The sequence below is a fragment of the Artemia franciscana genome, chromosome 3 (assembly GCF_032884065.1).
Source record: "Artemia franciscana chromosome 3, ASM3288406v1, whole genome shotgun sequence".
In the NCBI taxonomy this organism is placed as follows: domain Eukaryota; kingdom Metazoa; phylum Arthropoda; class Branchiopoda; order Anostraca; family Artemiidae; genus Artemia; species Artemia franciscana.
In genome coordinates this window covers 12,871,646-12,898,440 of record NC_088865.1, presented here as the reverse complement: position 1 = coordinate 12,898,440, position 26,795 = coordinate 12,871,646, and the positions used below count along the sequence as shown (strand labels likewise).

Below are 26,795 nucleotides of genomic sequence, written 5' to 3'. Positions count from 1 at the left end.
TAGTGGGTCTGCTAGGCATCCATGTCAGTAACTATATCAATCAGTGACTGATCTTGGACAAATTCTTGGTTAAAATGTATCTTTTAGTAAAGATGAAGAGTAGGTATCTATTCTTCAATACGACGTAAATGGTTATAAACAGTTATGATTTTTTGATTTTTAGGAATGTGGAAGTTATAATTGACTTGTTACAACCTTTCATTTTATTTTGTTTGTTTACACTTACACAAAAGCTAGCCTTGCATCCAAGCCCAGTTATATGCAATTCTTCTGCTTTACAACACTTGTCTTAGACTGAAGATATCCATGCTAAAGCCAGTCCATGATTTAGGCTGAGTATAAGATACTGTTTTCTCAAAAGAGATTTTTCAAAGTAAAATAAAGAGCAATATTACCAGAGGTAGCCAAAAATTAATTCAAATAATTTTTTTCATGAAAGACTTCTTTAATCCACTATCAATAAATAAATGAAACCAAGAAAAGCGAGAACCCAAGAACAATTTATTATGAATAACCCAGTCCATCTCAAAACAACCAGAACTACCTCAAAGAGGAGCAAAGACAATGCTCCCTGTCTCTTCTAAAGCCTAGATCATAATTTACACTTTACTGAAAATTGTCTTTATTTCAAGCCATGTGTTAGTGTTTCTTGTAACATGAATAAAAAAATTACCATCAAAACAAAAATTATTGAAAAGAATAAATAAATGTGGATTGAAAGTTTAACATATATTAATTTTAGAAGGCGCAGGGGGCATTACCCAAACTTTTTGTGGTAAGTTCTGCTTGTTTTGGTTTTGATTTTGTTATTTATTATGCTATATATGTAGTTATACGCTCACAAATTAACTTATTGCTGGGTTTATCTATGCGTTTTATATTTTAGTAATTATGAAAGATAGTTTTATGTCTCAATATTTAAGATTATTTAAAGCTCTGTGTTTGTTGAAGTATCATGCTATCATTATGTATTGTTCCTTGGTGTAAAGCAAAAAAATTGCCAGGGATCCAATTCTAAAAGTCCCCTAGAGATGAATAGAACAAATAGATGAATAGCAACTAGCTTTAGACCTTGATCCAAAGATGTGTTTCATCACAAAGACCCTATTGTGTGCCCAAAGCACTTCCCATTATATTTTCGTCTCTGACTCAGGGAGAAAACAACTGTTGGACACCTGTTGGAAATTTATCCAATGGAGATAATGCTCAAACAAGAGCACAAAATCTTATGCATGCCAATTTTATTATTTTTATTACTTTACTGTTTTTAGATTTTTTCTACACATAATTTCATTGTATTGACCTTTTCTCTTATTAATGCTTAGTAACCTGCTCTATACCCATGTTCTTAGGGTTCGTGGCACTTATTAATATTAATTTAAAAAAAAAACAAGTTCTTTTAATGAAAGTAAAGAGTAAAACTAAAAAAAAACGAGCATTAGGCAATTGAGCCCAAAAAACCCAAAATCCAAAATAACAGAACAGGAATAGGAGCAGGAAAGACCTCAGGTAGCCTGCAGAAAATAAAAGACTAATTTATAAGGATCTGAATAGTATCTTTTTGTTTATAGCTTAGTTCCCCAAAAAACTTCAGCAAGCTTAGTTTTGTACAAACTGCTAGTTTTTCAGAATTCTGCAAATATAGGGAAATATTTGCCAGGAATAACATACCTGGAAATTACATACCAGGCTTCTGAATCAATTTTGCATGCCATTGTCTATTGGCTGTTATGGAAACAACATTCCAAACCATCAAAACCAGAAGAATATTTACCTCATTATTTGAATCCTTTGATTGAGAGCCCACACCCCTAGTTTATTATTATTCTTCCTGTTTTTTTTTCTTGCCTTGTTGTTTTTTTAGTGATTTTTTTTGGAAAAAACTAACGATATTTTGCTTTTATTGGAGAATCTTTTTCATTTTTAGGATAACAAGAATACTGCAAACATAAATGGAAAAAAAAAGTATAAGCCCTTGATTCCGAATAAAATTAGTGAAGATATTTTAGTTGTGAGAAGACAGTCTAAAAGCATGTCTGAAAAATCATCATCCCAAAGACTATAGTTTTGCTCGTTAACTATTTAAATTGACTTTTCGAAAAAACTAATCCAATTGTATAATGGGAATACTCAGACAACAACCACTGGAACGTCAAACTGCCAAAATCTTATTCATGGTTAATTTCTCCCACTCAATTTCTAGATTAGTGAAAAAGACGAACTTGATAAATAAAATGCTGACATAAAATTCGGTATTTATTCGGACATAATACTCGGTAAATACTCGGTGACATAAAACTCGGTACTCGGTATTTATTTGGTTTCATTGTTGCTTTTAACTGCAAAATAATTAAGTTTGCCAACCGACTGATAATAAATAATTGCTGCAAAATGATCTAAAAACTCAAGATTAAAATAACATTTTTAATAGTTTACATAGAATGTTTAATTTGAGTTTTTCCAGATTTTACTCAACCCAAAATAAGTTCTGGCTCATTAGCTCCTCAGGTTATTCTGGTGCATTTGTCATTCGTTTTAGATTTCTGTATTCAAATGCCAGTTGAGCTGAATGGTTGAAAACTGACGAAAACTGAACAAACATTTTCAATGTCGATTCTTTTTTCTGAAGGCAAGTCATTGAAGGATTGGGAATTGTTCCATGTTATTGTAATCTAAAATGGCTTCGGATATTAGTAAAAGGCCTATGTAACATAATGCGGAATGTCTCCTATTTTCTGGAACTAACATACTATTGGGCAAGGTCTATTATTTAAAAATGAGGTATATACGGGATATTTTTCCAGAATGTTGAATATATTTCTAGAAAAGGCCTTAATTCCTTAGGAATTATAAAAATTGTGAAAATCCCAGTTTATCTTAGACCCAGATTTCTTGAAAGTTAACAAACAGCAAAGTGAGTTGGACTCACACTTCTTCATAATAAAAAATTAGAGCATATTACATCCTATATATCCAACAAATGTTTATCCAAACTAAATCTATCTATCCTGTCCTACTAAATCAGCCTAAATCTTGTGTTTGACGAACATATTGCCTGCTCTGGTGACAATTTCTGAATCTTTTTTTTCTCCACTGTTGGATAACAGAGTTTGCATCACCACTGATAACGTGCCTGAACCTCCCATTTCCTAAAGAGAACTTTTTTAAATTTTTTGTAAAGAGATAGAGATTAAAACAAGGTCTTTTTTTACCTTTTTCAAAAATAAAGCAGTCACATTTTAAATTTGTTTTATTTTTTTTTTCAATGGTCTAATGATTCTTATTTTTACTTGGATTTTGACTGACCCATGTAAGAGCCAAAGAGATTTGAATCTTTTTTGGGTGTCCTATGGTCTCCTTTGACGTCTTTTAGGGATGCCGCTTATGATAAGAAATCGCTAATGCCATTTCTTTGTTTAGATTGATAGCTTTTATAATTATTCTTGAGTTGTCAGTCATTATTGACTTGATCCTGCCTCTGCTTATTGCTAGAATAGTCTACCTTATCATGTCTTTTGTTGTGTTTTATGCATCATTCAATTAATTTATCTTCCAGAAATCATGGATCCTTTGCAAAGTGAGAGTGATGAACCTTTGGAAGTTCCAAATTTTGTTCATTCATCCAATGATTTGGATGCTCCTAAGGGCAATTTTCGCAGCACGTCCCAGGTTCTGGTCGGCTCTTTTGCATTAAAGGAAGAAGGTATACTTTCGAAGAGAAATTAGTGCAAAAGCCTATTTTTGTTTATTTTATGCATCGTTTTTTTTTTTAAATGAAGCATAAACATAGGCTTTGACACACTTTGTCTGAATCCATATGAAACTTGATGGTATTATTCTTTTCATTGGTAGGAGTAGCTGTTTAATTTTTTGTGAATGTACAATAGTTTATGTCGTTTTTCATTTGCAGATTATGCTGAATGAAAATTTCGCTGTATATTTTTAATAAAAGAATATAAATAAATGATTACACTCGATAGAGAAGGTTAAACACGATTATGTTGATTGAGTCATTTAAATTCAGTAAATAGACTTCTGATTATTGTGAGATTCCTTGTATAAAAATTGTAATGTTGAATTTAAGTGCCAAAAATTTGAGCCCTTTGGAAAATTCCTCCATTTCAGGATTTTGATCCCTGCTTATGTACATAGAATTTTTCTTTGCTAACATGATTTTTCTAATAGTATTGAGAATTAAATGGATTTAAAACTAAAGAAGTAAAGAGCGGGGGGTTGAGAAGGAAAAGCCCCTTTTATATACGGAGTAATTTCTGTTCGTTTTAAGTTTTAATGTCGCTCCTTACTTTCATTTAAAAAAACTTGTTTTTTTTTTAATTTAATTTCTGAACGTTTTTGAATCAATGCATGTTTTGATTTTGGCTCTCCGCAGAGGAATAATTAACGTATATTTTTTTTTGGCTAAATGGCTTTCTCATAATTTTGATCGAATGATTTTGAGAAAAGAAGAGCGGGGGAGGAAGCCTAGTTGCCCTCTGATTTTCGGTTAATTAAAAAGGTAACTAGAACTTTTAATTTTTACGAATCTTTTTATAAGTAAAAGATATACGTCACTTATAAATTAGCTTACGTAAAGAACTTTTGTATTCTCATGTTTTTATTACATATATGAGGGGGTTCGCCCCCTCGTCAGTACCTCGCTCTTTACACTAAAGCTTAAATTTTGTCCCAATTCATTAAGAATGACCCCTGAATCACAAAAGCCACAGAATAAATAGTTGAAATTACTAAAAATACTTTAGCGTAAAGAGCGAGGTATTAGGAGGAGGTGAGCCCCTCATATGGGTAATAATTTCTGTTCGTTTTAAGTTTTAATGCTGCTGCTTACTTCCAGCTGAAAAAAAAAAAACTTTTCATATTTATTTTTTCATTGTTTTTTTTTAAGTAATGCTAGTAAATCCTGCGCTCCCTTCATGGAAATTTTCTTCCCCCATGACAAATTCCTCGATGGAAAGTTCCCCCAGCATATCCCCCTCTTCTCAACCCCTACCTCCAACCAAAAAATCCTCCTGAAAACGCCTGTACACTTCCCAATAACCATTACTATATGTAAGCACTGGTCAAAGTTTTGAACTTGTAACCCCTCCCACGGAGACTGTGGGGGAGTATGTCGTCCCCAAAGACATAGTTATAAGGTTTTTCGACTATGCTGAATAAAATGGCTATCTCAGAATTTTGATCCTTTGACTTTGGGAAAATAATTAGCGTGGGAGGGGGCCTAGGTGCCCTCCAATTTTTTTGGTCACTTAAAAAGGGCACTAGAACTTTTCATTTCCGTTAGAATGAGCCCTCTCACAACATTCTAGGACAACTGGGTCGATACGATCACCCCTGGAAAAAAAACAAACAAATAAACACGCATCCGTGATCTGCCTTCTGGCAAAAAACATAAAATTCCACATTTTTGTAGATAGGAGCTTGAAACTTCTACAGTAGGGTTCTCTGATACGCTGAATCTGATGGTGTGATTTTCGTTAAGATTCTATGACTTTTAGGGGGTGTTTCCCCCTATTTTCTAAAATAACGTAAATTTTCTCAGGCTCGTAACTTTTGATGGGTAAAACTAAACTTGATGAAACATATATATTTAAAATCAGCATTAAAATGCAATTCTTTTGATGTAGCTATTGGTACCAAAATTCCATTTTTTAGAGTTTTGGTTACTATTGAGCCGGGTCGCTCCTTACTACAGTTCGTTACCACGAACTGTTTGATATAACTTAAAAGTTTTCGTATGCTGATTAATGGTATGTGTAGTGTAGGTACCAATCAACTGCAATTTGGAATTATTGCTACAAGTGTTGTTAAAGAAAGGGGGGACAATTTTTTGTTTAAATTAGTCACTAGAGTCTGTTTTAGACTTAAAGAAAACCAGCTTGGGGGGGAGGAGATGTTTTACATATTTTGCAGTCTTTTCTCTTTTCTTTTCTTTTGTCTAGATTTACCATCGAAATTTACAACAGTTATATCTGTTCTTCTGATCAACTGATCAAGTGTTTTTTTTGTGTCATTCAATCACATTATCTTTCAGAAATCGCGGATCCTTTGCAAATTAAGAATGAAGAACCCATGCAATTTTCAAATGTTTCTCAATCATCCTATGGTGTGGATGCTCCTAAAAGCAGCTCTTGCAACTCGTCTCATGCTCTGATTGGCTCTTTCGCATTAAATGAAGAAGGTATGCTTTCAAACAGAAAGAATATAATAGTTTTTCCGTTCTTTTGTTTATTTTGCATCAGGCTAATTTTTTGTTGTCAAATATAGTATAAACTGGTATTTTTTTTTACACACTTTTGGTCTCAGTCTTTATGAAATTTGGCATGATTCTTTTTTTCATGGAATTTGATTTTTGTAATTTTTGAAGAATGTAGAGAAAATGCGTGCAATGTCTAGATGCTCCCAGAGGGCTTAACTAAAGAAATTATTGCAAAATTATTACAAAATTCGTCATTAAAGAAAAAAAGAAGAAAAAACAATGCTGAGTGCGGATATCTGGACTAAGATAAAACAAACCTGGGAGGATAGGGAGCTTCACATATTTATGTAGCTTTTTTTTCTGCCTAGAATCACCATGAAAAAACTGCTTTGAAATAAAATTCCTGAATCTTATTTCAAAGCTCAAACTTTCAGAATAAATTACTGAGAGGAAAAACAGTCAGAAAAGGAAAAAGAAAAAGAAATAATGTCGGCAATGTTTAAGAATTTGTGGATAAAGAGATGAAAAAGTGTCTGTGGTGTATATTTCCCCCTGAGCGTATGGCCCCTGATAATATATCCTCCTTTCTCTTTTTAAAGACTTAGTATACGCTACACCTATTCTTTGAGAAAGAAAGTATAATTTTTTTTCAGTTCTTAAGATCAGAGGCGTCACTAGCCAAAAACTATGTTTTTTTGGGAATATCTGTGGATTTTACTGACTGGCTAGTCATTTTTATACTGATTCGGATGATACTGCTATTACAAAGATTGCTATTACTTATCTTTGTATTATCTTTTTCCACTGATTTTACCTCAGTTATTTTTTCATCTTGTTTATCAAAGCTAGTGAATTAGCAGTGCTTCGTGCCATTATTTTACCGAGTGGCTTAAAATATTGGGGTGGGGGGCATATGGAATTTGGTTAAAGATCAGCAACGAATCTATTTATTATCACAGAGTGGGCCTCACTGACCCTTTGATATCTCCCTGTTGCCATTAGAAACAAATTTAGCATAAAGAAAGGCATGGTGGACCTTGTTAAAACCAGGATCGTGCAAGGAATTGAAACCTGTAGAAGCCGCAAAGTAGGTGTGCAAAAGAAGGGGGCAACCCGGTAACCATCTTGCTCGGCAGTTTTCATCGCTTTGTGAAATTTATTGGCATATTTTGTTATAAAGATGCTCTACGTTGAAAAAGCAATTTTAAGATAAAACTCGTTGAAATTTAATTAAACTTTAAAATTTTTCATTCTTGCCAGCTAGTATTTAACAGATCGTCAGTAGATTTGGCAGATATGCTTAAAGCTAACATAGTTTGTCAGTAGCAGATTTGGTCAAGAAATGTTTTAAGCCAAAAAACTGCTTGCAGTTTCAAGCTAAAAATTCTTTCGAAATTGGCATTGTCAGTATAGGCGACCATGGTATTCACGCCAACCGTTTGAGGTTTGGCTTAATCCTGATTGAACCAACTGAATATTAGCCGAAACACTGAACAAACCTCTCTTAACACAGAGCAGTTTATAAGAATCTTCTCTTGTAATTTTTTTTCCAGTAAAACAGGATTTGCACAGTGTAAAACAACACTAAAAATGAAAAAATCAAATATTTTTTCCATGATTTATAGACAGAAAACAAATACATAAGCTATTAGGATAATGTTGTATAATTTCAGTATAAGTAAAGTACGTAAACAAAAACAGTTCAAAATATGAGCATGCAACATCTTAGAAACAAGAGGAGGGTTAATTTAAAAGCTTGACAATTCCTTCCCATAGTATTTTTGGCCCTGCATTCATTTCTGAAAGTTTCATTTTTTATCCCAACCCTTTTACAAGGTACCAAAAAGTAGCCAAACTAGAGTTTAACTTGTACCTTATTCAGGTATGGACTTTATTATTTTCTGTGGTCTTATTAATAAAAATGTTATTTTGAATTTTTGTAGTTTTTTCCTCACAATACTACTTTGTTATTAAGACTGAGCAGAACAATAATTACTATTGCTTAATCAGCTACAAATGCCAATTTTTTCTCACTAAGCAGTTTTTATGGCACTTGGTATTAACCAAGTGACATATAGCAATCGCAAATTCTGTCGGTCTGTCTGTCGGTCTGTCTGTCTATCTGTCGGTCCCGGTTTTGCTACTTTAGGCACTTCCAGGTAAGCTAGGATGATGAAATTTGGCAAGCGTATCAGGTACCGGACCAGATTAAATTCGAAATAGTCATTTTCCCGATTTGACCATCTGGGGGGGGGGGGAGTGGGGGGCCGGTTAATTCGGAAAAAAATTGAAAAAATGAAGTATTTTTAACGTATGCGCGGGTGATGGGATCTTAATGAAATTTGATGTTTGGAATGATATCGTGTCTCAGAGCTCTTATTTTAAATCCTGACCAGATCTAATGACATTGGGGGGAGTTGGAGGGGGAAACCTAAAATCTTGGAAAACGCTTTGAGTGGAGGGATTGGGATAAAACTTGGTGGGAAAAATAATCAGAAGGCCTTGTTACGTTATTAACATAACCGGAACGGATCTGCTCTGTTTGGGGGAGTTCAGGGGGGGGGGGTAATTCTGAAAAATTAGAAAAAATGAGATATTTTTAACTTACGAAGGAGTGATCGGATCTTAATGAAATTTGAAGTTTGGAAGGATATTGTGTCTCAGAGTTCTTATTTTAAATCCCGACAGGATCCGGTGACATTGGGGGGAATTGAGGGGGGGCTAAAATCTTGGAAAACGCTTAGAGTGGAGGGATCGGGATGAAACTTGGTGGGAAAAATAAGCACAAGTCCTAGATACGTGATTGACATAACCGGAACGGATCCGCTCTCTTTGGGGGAGATGGGGGGGGGGTAATTCTGAACAAATTAGAAAAATGAGATATTTTTAACTTACGAAGGAGAGGATCTTAATGAAATTTGATGTTTGGAAGGATATCGTGATTCAGATCTCTTATTTTAAATTCCGACCAGATCCGATGATGTTGAGGGGAGTTGGAGGGGGGAACCTAAAATCTTGGAAAACGCTTAGAATGAAGGGATCAGGATGAAACTTGGTGGGAAAAATAAGCAGAAGACCTAGATACGTTATTGACATAATCGGAACAGATCTGATCTGTTGGGGGGGGGGTTATTTCTGAAAAATTAGAAAAAGTGAGGTATTTTTAACTTACGAAGGAGTGATCGGATCTCAATGAAATTTTAAGTTTGAAAGGATATCATGTCTCAGAGCTCTTATTTTAAATCCCGACTGGATCGGGTGACAATGGGGGGGGGGCCTAAAATCTTGGAAAACGCTTAGAGTGGAGGAATCGGGATGAAACTTGGTGGGGAAAATAAGCACAAGTCCTAGATACGTGATTGACATAACCGGAACGGATGCGCTCTCTTTGGGGGAGTTGGGGAGGGGGTGATTCTGAACAAATTAGAAAAATGGGGTATTTTTAACTTACGAAGGAGTGGTCGGATCTTAATGAAATTTGAAATTTGGAAGGCTATCGTGTCTCAGAGCTCTTATTTTAAATCCCGACTGGATCCGGGGGAATTGAGGGGGGGAGGCCTAAGATCTTGGAAAACGCTTAGAGCTGAGGGATCAGGATGACGCTTGGTGGGAAAAATAAGCACAAAAATGAGGTATTTTTAACTTACGAAGGAGTGATCGGATCTTGATGAAATTTGATGCTTGGAAGGATGTCATGTCTCAGAGCTTTTATATTAAATCTCGACCTTATCCGGCGAAGGGGAAGTTGGGGGGGGGGGACCTAAAATCTTGGAAAATGCTTAGAATGGAGGGATCGGGATGAAACTAAATGGACAGAATAAGCACAAGTCCAAGATAGGTGACTGACATAACCGGACCGGATCCGCTATCTTTGGCGGAGTTAGGTGGTGGGGTTCAGTGCTTTGGTGAGTTTGGTGCTTCTGGACGTGCTAGGACGATGAAAATTGGTAGGTATGTCAGGGAGCTGTACAAATTGACTCGATAAAGTTGTTTCCTCCGATTGGAAAATCTGGGGGGCTGAAGGGAGAGGAAAAATTAGAAAAATTGAGGTATTTTTAACTTGCGAGTGGGTGATCGGATCTTAATGAATTTTGATATTTAGCTTGACCTCGTGACTCAGAGCTCTTATTTTAAATCCCGACCGACACAAAGCCTCTGATTTTCCTTTTAAAGCAATCTATTGATTCTTAGAATTTTGCTAGAGCTCATACCGTATGAGCTCTTAGCTCTTGGCTCTTCCGACCTCGTCACAAGTGCCATATGAGCTCTTAGCTCTTGTTTAGAAATAGGTTTTAAACTTTTAGTTACTACAGACTGTCTTTAGCCCTTTAAGTTCATTAAGTGCTCACCATGTTATTTACCCCAAAAGCAGTTATTAAATTATGAAAGCGTAAAAAAAAACGCATCAAATGAACTCTTATTTATACTAGCTAATTTGTGTTGTTAACTACAAACTTACAAAGGATTCTTTTAATGTATTTGAATAAACTTCTAATAGAAAATTTATAGTATAACAACTTAAAAATAACTACCACACTATATTTACAGAAGAGTTGGCTACTATGCGACTTGACTCACTGTTCAAACATGTTTCCAAATAAAATGGATACTCTTGCAAAAGTTGCATCTCAGGACCCCCTAAAAGAGTCCATTCCTAGTAAATATACAAATCATGATAATCCTGTTTAATATCTTCCTCCTAATAAATAAATAGTAAATTCTCTAAGTAACATAATATCAAGATAGTTTTCAGAAGCAGAATTTAACCTCTATATTAATGTAATATTCATTCGAGTCAGAAAAGAAATTTGTCAAACCCCTCAAATGTTCAAATATATACCCTGAAATGCCTCTGCAAGCCTGTATCTAGGGAAGAGGTAGGGGTTTGAACCTACAGTCGTAAAATTACTGTTAAATAAAACCAAATAAGTAAAATTGGTAAAATAAGATACTTCTGAGGAAATATAGTGCACAATTCTTTAGATTATCTTCAATCTCATACAGAATTCTATTTCGAGTAATATTCCCACATTTTAAAACTACATTTACATCTACTTTATTACACTTTATGGTCTTGACATGCTTTGTTAAATTAGACGGCCTTTTGGACCCATGACACACTTGGCCTCTTTTTTTTTTAAGTGTTTCTTAGAAGTGTATAGGATAGGATTGTGAAGGACACATTGGACAGTAAAGAAATGCTTGGTAAAACAAGTCAATAGGTATTAAAGTCAATAGGAGCAATATAGCCATCCATTGTCACTGCAATCAACAAAAGGAGAAATGAACGTGTGTTTATTTTAAATCCTATGCTGAGATGGAAACAGAACTAAATGGAAGGGGATATACTTGACTTTCTCCTTTTGTTTCTTCTTTTTTTTTACATTAGATGAATGAGTGTGTTTGCAGAGGATATGTAGCATAAAAAGAAAACTAAATTGGAAGGCATAAATGATTTTTATTTTCATGGGAAGGGATTGCAAAAAAAAGAAGCTGGATGATTTGATTAGGGAGTGTCCAGTAATTCAAGGAAGTAATTCAATATCCTGTCTCTTATGTATTCTTCAAAAAGCTTACTGACTAGTAATTTCAGGTACACAGGTCAGTAGTTTTCCGGTTTTGAGTGTTCACCGTATCGATCGGGACAAGAATCGCTTCGGACCACATCGATGGTATTCCACCTTGGTCTATAGAGCTTCTGAACACTTCTACACTTTCTTTGCGTTATTTGTGTCAAGACAGTTTCATCCAATTGGTTTTCAGAATAACCTCTAGTTTAACTGCTCCCGCCCCCGTGCACAATGCCTGTACATGTAACTAATTCTTACTAATTGAACAAAAAAAACTGGTAAAAAAAGGCTAAGGACCAAATTATATTGGTTTCTGAAAATTCCTCCATTTCAGGATTTTGATGCAATACCCCTTTTAAGGCACATAGAATTTTCCAATGCCAGTATGATTTTTCTTATCGTATTGAGAATTAAATAGATTAAAAACTAAAGAAAAAATACTTCTTTTTATCCTAACTAAACTTACTTAGCATTTGAACAAACTTGTCATTCAAACCTACAATTTTGATTACTTTAACTTGTACTTTTCCACGTGCTTACCAATTGTAATCTTCGCGCAGGTGCCAATCAACTAAAATTTGTAATTATTCCAAAATCTGCTGTTAAAAAAAAAGATGGAAAAGATAATTTTGGGTGTATTCTTTTGCCTAGACTTACTGTCAACATTTAGGATAATTATTTCTGTTCTTTTGACGAAATTTCAATTATCTTATGTTCTTCAAAATTTTTTAATTTTTTGCCTAGACTTACTGTCAACATTTAGGATAATTATTTCTGTTCTTTTGACGAACTTTCAATTATCTTATGTTTTTCAAAATTTTTTAAATATAGGCAGTGCAGTTGGCATAATGTTTATTATTTTGTTTGTTTCTGGCCAAGGCTCTTCATATAAAAGATATTCTCGTAGAAAGTACGAAAGAAACTCATTTGGGTGGAAATTGAAAGTTTTAGTGCTCATTTTTAAGAGTCGAATGTGACTGGAGGGTAATTAGGCCCCACGCCTTTCATTTCCCCAAACACATCTTATCAAAATTTCAAGATAGCCATTTGTTTCAGCATAGTCGAAAGGTCCAGTAATTATCTATTTGGGATCTTCAACCCACACAACCTTTAGGGCAAGGGCTATAAGTTATAATAGTTGCCTATTATTAACATATAAGGTTTCAAGGAAGGACCTTCGTATAAACTTCAGAGGGAGGTCATTCGATTGAAAATCAGAAGTTCCAGTTCACTTTTTCAGACTTAAAAGTGACCGGATTGCTACTAATCCCTCCCCTCCACATTCTATTTTCCTCAAACGCGTCTGATAGAAATTTTTAGATAGCCATTTTGTTCAAACTAGTCTAAAGGGAATATTACGACGCCTTGGGGTTGACAAAACCCCGAGAGCCCGGGGGCAAGAGTTGTAAGTTGTGCCCGGGGGGGCTTATAAGGTGTTTATGGGATGGGTGATCGTATAGGCCACGGTTGGGACTCATTTGGTTGAAAATTGACGGTTCTATTGTCTTTTTCTAGTAGTCAAAACTCATTGCAGGCCAGCTAGCCCTCCCTGCTCATCATTTCCCAAAACACATCCGAGCAACATTTTGAGGCAGCTTTTTGTTCAATATTGTTGAAAGGTCTAGTAATTATATCTTTGGTAATATTAACCCCTCATAGATCTCAGGGCAAGGGCTTTAAGTTAGGCAGTTCTTCTGCGGTTTGCATATGGACAAATGTAAACATGTGGGAACATGCTGTTAGCATATTTGATCTTTACTTTCCAAAAGACGTAGGGCATTCAGATGAGCCAGGGAATGTTGAGGGGAGTGTCTAACTAAATCTAAACATCTTGTTTGTATGCGGGTTGTCAAAAGCGCTTAACTTAGGAATGACTGAGTATATAAATTTGTATCCCACGAAAGGATTAGGGAGATGATCAATCATAGCAGTGCATTAGCGCTCCCTAAGTAAAGAGCGATGTGGGTACAATGTATTACTTATTTATTTATTTTTTTTTAGGACCAGGTCGTATCGATGGAGGTGTCGTAGAAACGTTGAAAATGCCTCATTCAATTAGAAATTGAAAGGGCTAGTGCCCTTTCTAATAGTCGAAAGTGATTGGAGGGCCACTAATCCCCCTCTCACGCCCAACATGTCCCCAAACACGTGCAATCAAAATCTTGAGATAGTCGTGTTATTCAACTTAATTGAAAGGTCCAGAAATTATGTCTTTGAGGATGAACCCCACTCCCCCTCCACAACCCTCAGGGCAAGGGTTGTAAGTTATGCTCCAGGGCATATAAGGTTTATATGAAAGGGTGATCGTATAAACTTCGGAGGGGGCTCAGAAAGAACACAATAATAAACCACTAAAAGAATCTTAAATAATACCCTAAGTCAAACAATAAATCTGAAATAAAGATGAAGGAGAATAAACACTAGACTACAGTAAAAAAAAAAGACTGGTAGTAGTTATAATAATAGAAACCAAGAAAATAGAGAAACAGGGAAGACCAAGTTGACATTAGAACATCAGAAAAAAAGACAAATAAACAAAGACTTTAAAAGTTAAGAAGATTCCTGAAAATATTTTAAAAAAGAATAGGAGAGAGATATGTCAATTAGGAAAGAATTCCAAAACGGAGAAACAATAGGAAAAGGGAAAACAGGGAAAACAGAAACAAAGGAGAGAGAGAGAAATTACTAAACTGGAAAGACCCGACGAAAAACTGCCTTTGCAGAAAGAAATAGAGGGACATCCGGTCTGCCATTGGGAATTGAAAGGGCTAATACTCGTTTTGATATTCGAAAGTGATTGGAGGGTATCTAACCCCCCTCTCACACCCATCATTTTCCCAAACACATCCAATCAAAGCTTTGAGATAGCCATTTTGTTCAACGTAAATTAAAGGTCTGGAAATTAGGTATTTGAGGATGACAACCCCCTCCCAGGGCCATCAGGGGCAGGGTTGCAAGTTATGCCCTAGGGGCATATAAGGTTTATATAAAAAGGGCGATGGTATAAACGTCAGAGAGGGCTCATTGAATTGGTAATTAGAAGTTGATAATTAGAAAACAAAACCAAAAGTGTGCATATCAAATATTTTCCAATACCTGTAGAAAAAAAACAAATGCATTAGTTTTTATGATAATTAAATAAAAAAAAACTAGTTTTTTTAACTGAAAGTAAGGAGCGACATTAAAACTTAAAACGAACAGAAATTACTCCGTATATGAAATGGGTTGTCCCCTCCGCAGTCCCACGCTCTTTACGCTAAAGTTTGATTCTTTGCCACAATTCTACTTTTTAAAACAATTAAAAACTTTAGCGTAAAGAGCGTGGGACTGCGGAGGGGACAACCCATTTCATATACGGAGTAATTTCTGTTCGTTTTAAGTTTTAATGTCGCTCCTTACTTTCAGTTAAAAAAACTAGTTTTTTTTTATTTAATTTCTGAACGTTTTTGAATTAATGCATGTTTGATTTTGGCTCTCCGCACATAAATTATTGAAATGAAATTAGTATATTAATTTTTTTTTTTTTTGGCTAAATGGCTTTCTCTTAGTTTTGATCAAACGATTTTGAGAAATAAGGGGTGGGGAAGGAGGCCTAGCTGCCCTCCAATTTTTCGGTTACTTAAAAAGGCTACTAGAACTTTTAATATTCAACGAACGTTTTTATTAGTAAAAAATATACGTAACTTAAGAATTAACTTACGTAACAAACTTTTATATTCTTATATTTTTATTATGTGTACGAGGGGGTTTGTACCCTCGTTAATACCTCGCTCTTTACACTAAATCGTAAGTTTTGTCCCAATTCTTTAAGAATGACCCCTGAATCAAAAAGGCCGTAGAATAAATAGTTGAAATCACTAAAAATATCTTAGCATAAAGAGCGAGGTATTTATCTCCTCCTAAATACCTCGCTCTTTATGCTAAAGTATTTTTAGAACCCCTCATATGCGTAATAATCTCTGTTCGTTTTAAATTTCAATGCTATTCCTTACTTTCATTTGAAAAAACGTTTTCATGTTTATTTTTTCATTGTTTTTTTATAGTAATGCTAAAAAATCCTGCGCCCTTTTTATTGAATTTTTCTTCCCCCATGACATATTCCTCAAAGGAAAGATCCTCCCACAAAACCCTCTCCCATCAACCACACCCCCCAAACCAAAAAATCCCCATGAAAACGTCTGTACACTTCCCAATAACCATTACTATATGTAAACATTGGTCAAAGTTTGTAACTTGCAGCCCCTCCCTCAGGGATTGTGGGGGAGTAAGTCATTCCCAAAGACATAGTAATTATGGTTTTTGACTATGCTGAACAAAATGGCTATCTTAAAATTTTAATATGTTGACTTTTGAAAAAAAATGAGCATGGGAGGGGGCCTATTTGCCCTCCAATTTTTTTGGTCACTTAAAAAGGACAATAGAACTTTTCATTTCCGTTAGAATGAGCCCTCTTGCGACATTCTAGGACCACTTGGTCGATAAGATGACCCCTGGGAAAAAAAAAAATAAAATAAACACGCACCCGTGATTTGTCTTTTGGCAAGAAATACAAAATTCCACATTTTTTAGATAGGAGCTTGAAATTTTTGCTATAGAGTTCTCTGATATACCGAATGCGATAGTGTGATTTTCGTTAAGATTCTATGACTTTTAGGGGATGTTTCCCCCTTTTTTCAAAAATAGGACAAATTTTCTCAAGCTCGTAACTTTTGATGACAAAGACTAAATTAATTGAAACTTATATATTTAGAATCAGCGTAAAAATTCGATTCTTTTGATGTATCTTTTAGCATCAAAATTCCGTTTTTTAGAATTTCGTTTACTATTGAGCCGGGTCGCCCCTTACTACAGTTCCTTACCACGAACTGTTTGAAAAGAAAATAATTCGGTATTTCGGGGCTTCTGACATTATTACTCCTTTGCGGAAGTTAGGCTCAAAATTGAAAAAGGATTATATTTTTTCTCAGGGCCCCTTCCACCTCTTAGTTCGTTTATTTTCCCGTTAGTTTTCACCTGTTTTCGCTTTATAGTTGTGTTATCTCTTAGCAGTTCTTTCGTTAGTTGAGTTATGGTTGTGGTATATATGTTTTATCGCTCGTATAGTTGTGTTATTTTCAAATTATACTCCATAATAGAGAGGCTCCGAACACCCAGCATTGTATGTTAAGCTCTTAATTTGACGTTTTTTTCTAACGTGACCACATTCGTCCTGCGCCCTTTTCATTGAATTTTTTCCCCCATGGCATATTTCTCCAAGGAAAGATCCTCCCACATAGCCCCCTCCCTCAACCCTACCCCCAAAACCAAAAAAAAATCCCCCTGAAAACGTCTGTACACTTACCAATAACCATTATTATATGTAAACACTGGTTGAAGTTTGTAACTTGCAACCCCTCCCCCAGGGACTGTGGGGGAGTAAGTCATCCCCAAAAACATAGTTATTATGATTTTTGACTATGCTAAACAAAATGGCTATCTCAAAATTTTGATCCGTTGACTTTGGGAAACAAATGAGCGTGGGAGGGGGCCTAGATGCCCTCCAATTTTTTTGGTCACTTAAAAAGGACACTAGAACTTTTCATTTCCGTTAGAATGAGCCCTCCTGCGACATTCTAGGACCACTTGGTCGATACGATGACCCCTGGGGAAAAAAAAAAACAAAAAAAAAAACAAACAAATAAACACACACCCGTGATTTGTCTTCTGGCAAAAAATGCAAAATTCCACATTTTTGTAGATAGGAGCTTGAAACTTCTACAGTAGGGTTCTCTGATACGCTGAATCTGATGGTGTCATTTTCGTTAAGATCCTACGACTTTTAGGGGGTGTTTCCCCCTATTTTTCTAAATAAGGCAAATTTTCTCAGGCTCGTAACTTTTGATGGCTAAGACTAAACTTGATGAAACTTATATATTTAAAATCAGCATTAAAATGCGATTCTTTTGATGTAGCTATTGATATCAAAATTCAATTTTTTAGAGTTTTGGTTCCTATTGAGCCGGATCGCTCCTTACTACAGTTCGTTACCACGAACTGTTTGATTTTGTACAATTTCTGGATAAGTAACGAACGTAAACAAAACCCATTCAAAATACGAGCGTGCAACATCTTGAAAGTAAAATTTCTCTTGGCAAAGATGAAACTCAGCTGGCCAGCAATTTTAATTTTTTTTTTTAATGTTAAATTCTTCCAAAGTTTTAAATTTGCAAAAAAAAGCCCAAGCAAGGTGTATTTCAAGCCAAGGCTTCTCCTTTGAGAGAATGCAACAAAGGTCTCATTACATAGTTTATTAAACGTTTTGTCTTGCCATTCAGTAGTTTTTTTTTTTTTTTTTTTTTTTTTTTTTTTTTTTTTTTTTTTTTTTTTTTTTTTTGTCTTTCAATCATACTATCTTTCAGAAATCGCGGATCCTTTGCAAATTAAGAATGATGAATCCATGAAAGTTTCAAATTTTTCTCATCCATCCTATGGTTTGGACACTCCTAAGAGCAGTTCATGTAACTTATCTCAGGCTCTGGTTGGCTCTTTAACATTTAATGAAGAAGGTATGCTTCCAAATAGAGAGAATGCAAAAGTGTTTCTATCCTTTTTTTACATTAGGCTTATTTTTAATCAAATAGCATAAACTGGTATTTTGACACACTTGGTCTCAGTCTTCATGAAACGTGACGTGATTCTTTCTTTAATGGAATTTTAATGTTTTTCATATGAAAAGAATATAGAGAAAATATTTTGGATCTCTAGCTTAAGATTACAATTTCATATGGAAAATTTGAAACTGAGTTTCAACTTGTATCCTGAAGAATTTAAGAATTTATATTCTTTAAGAATATTAATCACTACTATACCTCTTCTAGTTAACCTGAAATAGAAAACGTGATACCTTTTTTAAAAAGATCTATCTCTGATCTTTGACAGCTTGGACACACTTACAGTCTTTTGATTTGGTTAAGTTTTAAGAACAGAAATAGCAATAGAACTAGCTTCAAAAGTTTGAACATAATATCCTAAGTCGTTCTTGGGATACTGCTGAGATGCTTTATTGGCAATGAGCGTTAACACAATAAAAAAAGGTAAAGAATACGGCATTGGACTTTACAGTCCCGTACCGGCGGTACTGGTTTCCATTTTTTGGCACTTCAGCGAGGAAGTGCAACGAGAGGTTGGGGGCTAACCATCCTGTACTTTCGCACACCCTTCCTGTTTACCTTCCCCAGATTTTTCTAGATACCCATTTAGAGCTGGGTCGACTCTATCTGAGCTTACAGAGTCACGCCACCGACCCCCTTCCCAAACTAAATAATTGGGTAAACTAGGATTCGAACCCTCGCCCTCTCAGACTAAGGATCCTAAATCCAGCGCACCAATTTACTCGGCTAGGACACCTCATAGAGTGCATTTTGATTTCATCTTAACACAACATTTAGTTTTTAAACAAAATGGGCAAATTGCATAGCTCTGGGGGGGGGGGGGGGGTTGGCCTATACAATAGCCCTAGAGGTACAGTTACAAGACCGTTCTGTCTCAAATAGCTATCTTAAAATTTCATTGGAAGTGTTTGGGAAATTATGAGCTAAAGAGGAGGACTGATTGGCCTCCAATCACTTTTGATTCTTAAAAAGGGTGCCAGAACTTTGAATTTCCATCCAAATTAGCACCTTTAAAATATCAATGATATTACTTGCTATGATTGAGCAGTGCTGCCTATGATATTGCTTATATGCCCTTTTAATACTTGCATGCGTATAGTTTTTTCGTTTAATTGAAACTCCCCCTCAAATGTTTCAACTTAATGCCCTTAAGTATCATAAGTCAGAGTAACCGTAGAAGTAGTATCAAAAGTATACACATAGTTTCTTCTGTCTAGTTCAAAATCTGTTTGATCTTGCACCGAAAGGTCTAGCTTGATAATGTAATCCGTTATGTGATATTGCTTTGTCACCCTATTGACAATCTACATGATCATAGTTCGCTTTGATTTAGTTCAGTATCTGCCTAAATATTCCTCGAAAGCTTCATCTTAATAACCTTAGTTTGTGTAGTAATAATAGTTTAGTAGCAGTAGTAGCAATAGTTGCAGTATGCACATAGCACCTCTTTTTTAACATTCCCTTCAATACACGATGAAATTTTTGACTTAATACCATCAACCGGTCCTGAAACATTGCTGATACGTCCTCTTGACAACCTATGTGGGCAAAATGTGTTTCAATTTATTTCAATACAGTTGAAATATTACCCAAAATTTTTGCCTTAATACCCTTAGATTTATTAGTGGTATTAGTAGTATCAGTAGTTATAGTAGTAGCAGCAGGAGTAGAGTTAATCGTAGTAGTCTCAGTTTTAGTAGCAGTAGTAGTAGAAGCAATAATATTAGTAGTAGCAGTAGTAGGAGCTGTAGGAATAGAAGCAGTTGTGTTATGATGCTAATATTGTCTTTTGATTAGTTCAACGTCCACTACAAGAAGCGCTGTAGGTTTTAATTTCATATGCGAAACTGCTCCTAAGATTATGCTGATATGCCTTTTTGACAACCTGGATACGAATGGCAGGTTGTCATCCGTACAACAGAAATTTTTAGAAATATTCTCTGAAAATTTCACATTCATACCCTTAGGCATAGTTGTAATAGTAGTCCCAGCAGTAGTATAACCACTCAAATTAATGCAATTAGCCATTGCTATGATATTGTCGATTTGCTCTTTTTTAACCTGTATATTCGTATGCTTTTCTGGAATTTTCATCTTAAAGCTCTTAACCTTACAAGTAGTTCCTATAGAAGTAGTAATTGGAGCAATAGTAATAGTAGATGTAGAACTAGTAAATGTTGCAGTAGCAGTAGTATTAGTAGTAGTGTGCTCATATTGCCTTTTGGTGAATTGATCTTCCCCTTTAAGTATTCTCTGAGAGTTCCAACTTAGTACACAAACCAATTCTTAAGTTACGCTGTTTTGACAATCTAAATGCACATAGTCTCTTTTATTAGAATGAATTTGTCATCAATATTCTCTAAAATTTTAAAATTTAAAAATTTCTGAAATTTTACAGTAGTAGCAGCAGTATTATTATGCGGTAGTAACATGTGCTTATTGCCTTTTCGTCAGTTGAACATCGCTTTCATGATGCCCCGGAAGTTTTAGCTTGACACGTTAAACCGTTCCAAAAATATTGTTAGAACAATATGTGCGCTTTTGACGGCCTTTTGACGACCTTTTCACCTTAATACTCTAAGCTAAAATTATTGCAATTGAAGTAGTAGGTGGTGTAGCTTAGTAGTAGTAGTAGCATAAGTAAAAGTAGCAGTTGTATTAGTGTTAATAGTGACATGAATATATTACCTTTTTGTCAATTGATCTTTCCCTTTAAGTATTCTTGGAAAGATTCAACTTAAACAATTTTCTTGAGATACGCTCTTTTTACAATTTGCATGAGCAGTGTGTTTTGATTTAGTTCAAGTTCCCCCTCAATATTCTGTTTAATTTTCGTCTTCATACGTGTAGCCTTAATTGTACTATTATCATAGTTGTAGTGGTCGCAGTAGGAACAGTAGTAGCAGTAATAGTGCATATTTATTATTAATAACAGTAGTATCAGCAGTATCAATAGTAGAAGTAACAGGTAAATTATACCTTTGGTCAACTGAACATCCCACTCATGATGTTCCTGAAGTTTCCTCTTGGTATGAAAAGCCTTTCCAAAAATATTGCTGATGCGAGCGTATCAGCAATCTGTATACCTATAGTATGTTTCGATTTAGTTCAAATTTCCCCTCAACGTTTCCTCAGATATTTTTTTCAATATCCTCAGCCTTAGTAGTACTCGCTAAATAAGTATTTGTTTGAGTGATAGTAAGTAATAGTACTTGTGTTAGCAGTAGATGTAGTTGTAGTAGTGTGCAAATATTGCCTTTTTGGTTAATTGATCATCTTCCTTATCATTTCCTGAAAATTCCAACTTATCATACTCAGTCATTCCTGAGTTACATCCTTTTGAAAACCCATATACGCATGACATGATATGATTTAGTCCAACACTTCCCTCAACATTCCCTGATAGACTCATCTTAATGCCCTTCGTAATTTGGGAAAGTAGTAGTCAACGATGTCTATCTTTTCTCAATAACACATATTATGTGTAGACAATGAACAAATTGCATAATGCAGCCCTTGCTCTGAGGCCTTGGGGAAGGGGGGGGGGTGACATCCCCAAACACATAATTATTGTGCTTTTCAACACTGCTGAAAAAATTGTTGTATCGGTTCATCTCAAATCACTTTGACTCTTAAAAAGGGCACTATAACTTCTAATTTAAAATGAAATGAGATCTGTCTGAATTTAATACGACCATACATCCATAAGAACCTTATATGCACCCAGGGCATAACTTAAAGCCATTGCCCTGGGGCTCTGGGGGGTCGTTGGAACCCTGGAGGCATTGTTATATGTTCTTTGGACTATTTTAAACCAAATTGCCATTGCGCAATTTCAATTGCACAATTGGGGAGGGGGGCTAGTTGACCTCCATCACTATTGACTCTTAAAAGGGAACTGTAACTTCCAATATCAACCAAATGAGCCACCTCTAAAGTTTGTACAACCATCCCTTTCATAAGAATCTTAGATACCCCAGGGGCATAACTTACAACTTTCGCCCTTAGGCTCTGGTGGTTTTTATCAACTTCAAAAGCCTTGTTATATGATATTTGGACAATTTTGTATAAAAGGCCTGTCTCAAAATATCTATTGGATGCATCTCGGGAAAACACGACGTGTTTGTGTATGTGTAAGGGGGGGGGTACCTGCTCTCTGATCACTTTTACTCTTAAAAAGGGAACTAGAACTTCTGATTACCAATATAATGAGTCTCCTCCAAAGTATATACTACCACCCTTTCTATAAGAACCTTATAAGCCCTCAGGGCATAACCTATAACTCTTGCCCTGAGAGCTGTAGGGGGTGGAGGGGGGCTCGTTTTTTTCACAGACATAATTTCCGGGGCCCTTTAACTACGATGAACAATGATATTTGGACTATTTTGAATAAAGTGACGGTCTTAATTTTTTTTCGGTGTATCTGATTACATTAGTCCAATGAATCCCCTCCGGAGTATATACGACCACCTTTTCTATAACAACCTTACATGCCCCCGGGGAATAACTTACAACCCTTGTCCTGGGAGCTATGGGGGTGTCTTCCTCAAAGATATAATTTCTGGACGCTTCTACTACAATGAACAAATTTGCTATCTCCAAACTTTGATTGGACGTCTTTGAAGAAATGACAAGCGTGAGAGGGGGGGGTTGCTCTCAAATCACTTTTGCCTCTTAAAAAAGACACTATAACTTCCGATTTCAAAGCAAATGAGCCCCATTTGAAGTTTATACGGCCACCTATTCCACAAAAACCTTGTATACACCCAGGGCATGACTTACAACATTATCCCCAGGGCACTGGGGGGTTGTGTCAACCCTAGAGGCGCTGTTGTATGTTTTTTGGACTATTTTGAGCAAAATCGCCATCTCACAGTTTTAGTCAGATTCGTTTGGTAAAGAGGGGTAGCTGGGGGAGGGGGCTTTCTGCCCTCCATTACTTTTGACTCTTAAAAGGGAACTAAAATTTCCAATTTTTGACGAAATAAGCCTCCTTCAATGTTAATACAACCATCCTTTCAATAAAAATCTTAAATGCCCCTTGGGAATAACTTCCAATCTTTGCCCCCAGGCTCTGGGGGTTTGTTTCAACCCCAAAAGCCTCTTTACATGATATTTAGACCATTTTGAATAAAATGGCTATCAAATTTCTATTGGATGCATTTCGGGAAATACGACGGGTGTGTGTAAGAAGGGGGGGGGGTAACTGCCTTCCGATCACTTTGACTCTTATGAAGGGTACTAGAGCTTCTGATGACCAATCCAATGAGCCCCCTCACAAGTTCATATGACCACGCTTTCTTTAACAACCTTATATGCTCCCTGGGCATAACTTACAACCATCGCCCTGAGGGCTGGGTGTGGGGGGGGGGGGGATTTTTATCCTCAAAAACATAATTTCTGGACCTATCAACTATGTTGAACAAAATGAGTTGCTCAAAATTTTGATTGGAAGTGTTCTAGGAAATGATGGGCGTGGGTGGGGGAGGCATTTGCCCTTCGATCACTTTTGACTAATAAAAAAGGCACTAGTCCTCTTAATTTTCTGTCAAATGAGCCCTTTTTGAAGTTTCTACGACAACGCTTTCTATAAAAGAAACCTCATATGCCCCAAGGGCATAACTTAAAACCATTGTCCTGAGGACGGTGGGGGGTGGGTTGTCATCTTCAAAGACGTAATTTCCAGACTTTTCTAATACGTTGAACAAAGTGGCTATATCAAAATTGTGATCGGAAGTGTTTGGAGAAATGGTGGGCGTGGGGGGCATTTGCCCTCAGATTGCTTACGACTATCAAGAGGGACACTGGCATTCTCAATTGCCAATCGAATGCGCCCTTTTTGAAGTTCCTACGACAACGCTTTCTATAAACACCTTATGTGTCCCCAGGGCATAAATTACAACCTTCACCCTGAGGGCTGTGGGGGAGGGGTGTCATCACCAAAGATATACTTTCCGAATTTTTTAACTACGTTGAACAAAACAGCTATTTCAAAATTTTGATTGGATATAATTGGGGAAATGGTGTGCGTGTCCTCCAGTCACTTTCGACTATTAAAAAGGGCACTAGCCGTTTCAAGTTGCAATCGAATCAGCCCTTTTTGAAGTTTCTACGACAATTTTTTCGATACGAAGTGCCCTGGTCTAAGACCAAAAAAAAACTACATTGTACCAACATCGTTCTTAACTTATATATGGAATAAAAGTTAAAAGATATTTGTATATTTGTTGGCATAACTAAAGTATTTGGATCCGCTGATCAGAATTTTCCAGTTCAGAAACTTTTTAATGTTTGCATTCGTTTTTTTTTTTATGAAGTACCCTGGTCTAAGACCAAAAAAAAATACATTGTGTCAACATTCTTCTTTACTTAAGTAATGCCTATGATACTTCGAATATGGAATGAAAGTTACTTGTATATTTTTTAGTGTAACTAAAGTATCTGAATCCGTTGATCAGGATTTTCTAGTTCAGAAACCTTTTAATTGTTGCATTCGTTTTTTTTTTGGTTTTTTTTTTTTTTTCAGGACCTCCTGTAAATTTTACGACTTATGAACACACTTTTTGAGGTTATCTCCTCATAATTCTTAGGAAAGATTTTCTGGCACCCCCTCAACGAAGTGCCCCTTTCATTTTTGCGATAATTGATATGGCTATTTGACCAGGGAGGGGAGGGGGAGATAATGCAAAAGCCAGAAGGTTCTAAAGTTCAAATATAGATAATATATTGTACCTATTCATAACAGTGTTTTTTATTCTTTACCTTTTTCGCCTGGAATCTGACTGTTTGGTGGGTGTATTAATAATCACTATCAGCTGAAAGGTCAATTGCCTTACATTTTTCTCTGATCTTTTAGGCTCTATTCGTAACGGTCGTTCTCGGAAGAAACGTAGTGGACTTGTTAAGGGTATATCAAGTACTGGAGAAACTATTTGGTTGACTAGTGTATCCAACCAATCAAAACCACGTGAAAAAATTTCTTTAAAAACGACTGTTGAAATAGAAAAGCTAACGAAACTCACTATTGAAGAAAACTGTTGTGGTAAATGGAGGTGTAGTGATTGTGGAAAGATCGAAAATACTTTATATTTCTTACAACTGCATAAGTCTACTAACTGTGAAACAGGGCTGTCATTTATCTGTGAAATTTGCCGTGAAGAAATAAATAACTACTCAGATTTTGCCATTCATTATATAGAACATGAAGCTGATAAAGAAAAGAAGTGCCCCATTTGTTTATGTCCGAATGTTAACAATATAAAGGAACATTTAATTGTGAAGAAGCATATTTCAGAGGATATTAATGGATTTAAATTTGCTTATGATGAATGCAAGAGAAGCAATAAAAAGGCAAAACAAGAAGTTTTTTTCAATTCCAACATTGGTGGATACTGTCAAGGTATTTATTTGTTGCTGTTGTAATGTTCACTGTGATTTCAAGTTAATCTAATCTTCGAAATAGCTTATACTTGCTTTAATATGCTAATATATACACTGAGAATTGGCACTACACCTTTTGAAAGTATAATTGAGCCTCGCCATGTTAGTGAAAGTTTTATTACTTCTTTATATCATTTTGATCTTCAAAATTACAATATAAGCATGTTTGCAATGTAGAATTTGCCGGTAGGCCGCCACAGTTTAATAGTTGAGTTTATAGAACACTATGGGCTTGACTCCTATTAGGTTTTCTTTTTCTATAAAACCTCAATTATTCGTCATAATTTCTGCTGGCCCCTTTGGTTTATCGTTTTTGCTCTCGGATGGGCTTAATGGACTTGCATTTCCGAGTTTCATTGCATATTTTTATCATTTAAGTTCTAATCATGTAATTTATGATTTTTAATCATGGAACGAAGTATCAGAATCCGCAATAGGAATTGTATTTCAAAAGAACTTGTATAAACTTTTATCGATTCTTGAAGACTCCTTTGCGTAAAAACTCCTGAAAACTCCTTTCATTAGAAAAGATAGTTGCATTTGAGTTTTATCTGACTATTGGGTTGTGGAAAAACAAAAATCTGAATGCACTTATTTTCATTTCCTTAGTTGAGAAACATCTCTTTCCTCTGTCCATCAATGAAATCAGGGTGATAAACATTGTTTCGTAATTTTGTTTTTACGGAATTATTTTTCTGATTACTCATTACTGTGTATATACGCAGGGTTTAATCTCAGAAGGGGGCAGTGGTGTAGGAAAGGGCCACAGCATCGGAAAATTATTTGTTTTGAACATATAAGACACATTAATGCTCGAAAAATGCTCGAATTCTCAATGCTCTATGGACTACGGTCCTGGAAGCTTAGTCTTACCCATCAAAAGTTACGAGCCTAAGAAAATTTGTCTTATTTTAGAAAATA

General features: G+C 35.6%; 1 protein-coding gene across 4 annotated transcripts in view; it reads left to right on the top strand.

The window, feature by feature from the left end:
• LOC136024890 (zinc finger protein 26-like) overlaps positions 1–26,795 on the top strand; it is a 66,259-nt gene that overhangs the window by 4,269 nt on the left and 35,195 nt on the right. For 2 of the 4 annotated variants that reach the window (XM_065700425.1, XM_065700424.1), the window contains exons 2-5: positions 3,557–3,703; positions 6,050–6,196; positions 18,183–18,329; positions 25,291–25,833. In XM_065700425.1, the coding sequence (XP_065556497.1) occupies positions 3,562–3,703; positions 6,050–6,196; positions 18,183–18,329; positions 25,291–25,833 (979 nt within the window). In that variant the 5' untranslated portion in view covers positions 3,557–3,561. Of the gene's footprint in view, positions 1–2,437; positions 2,630–3,556; positions 3,704–6,049; positions 6,197–18,182; positions 18,330–25,290; positions 25,834–26,795 lie in introns of those variants that run through there. The other 2 variants (XM_065700423.1, XM_065700426.1) reach the window with 2 other exon arrangements.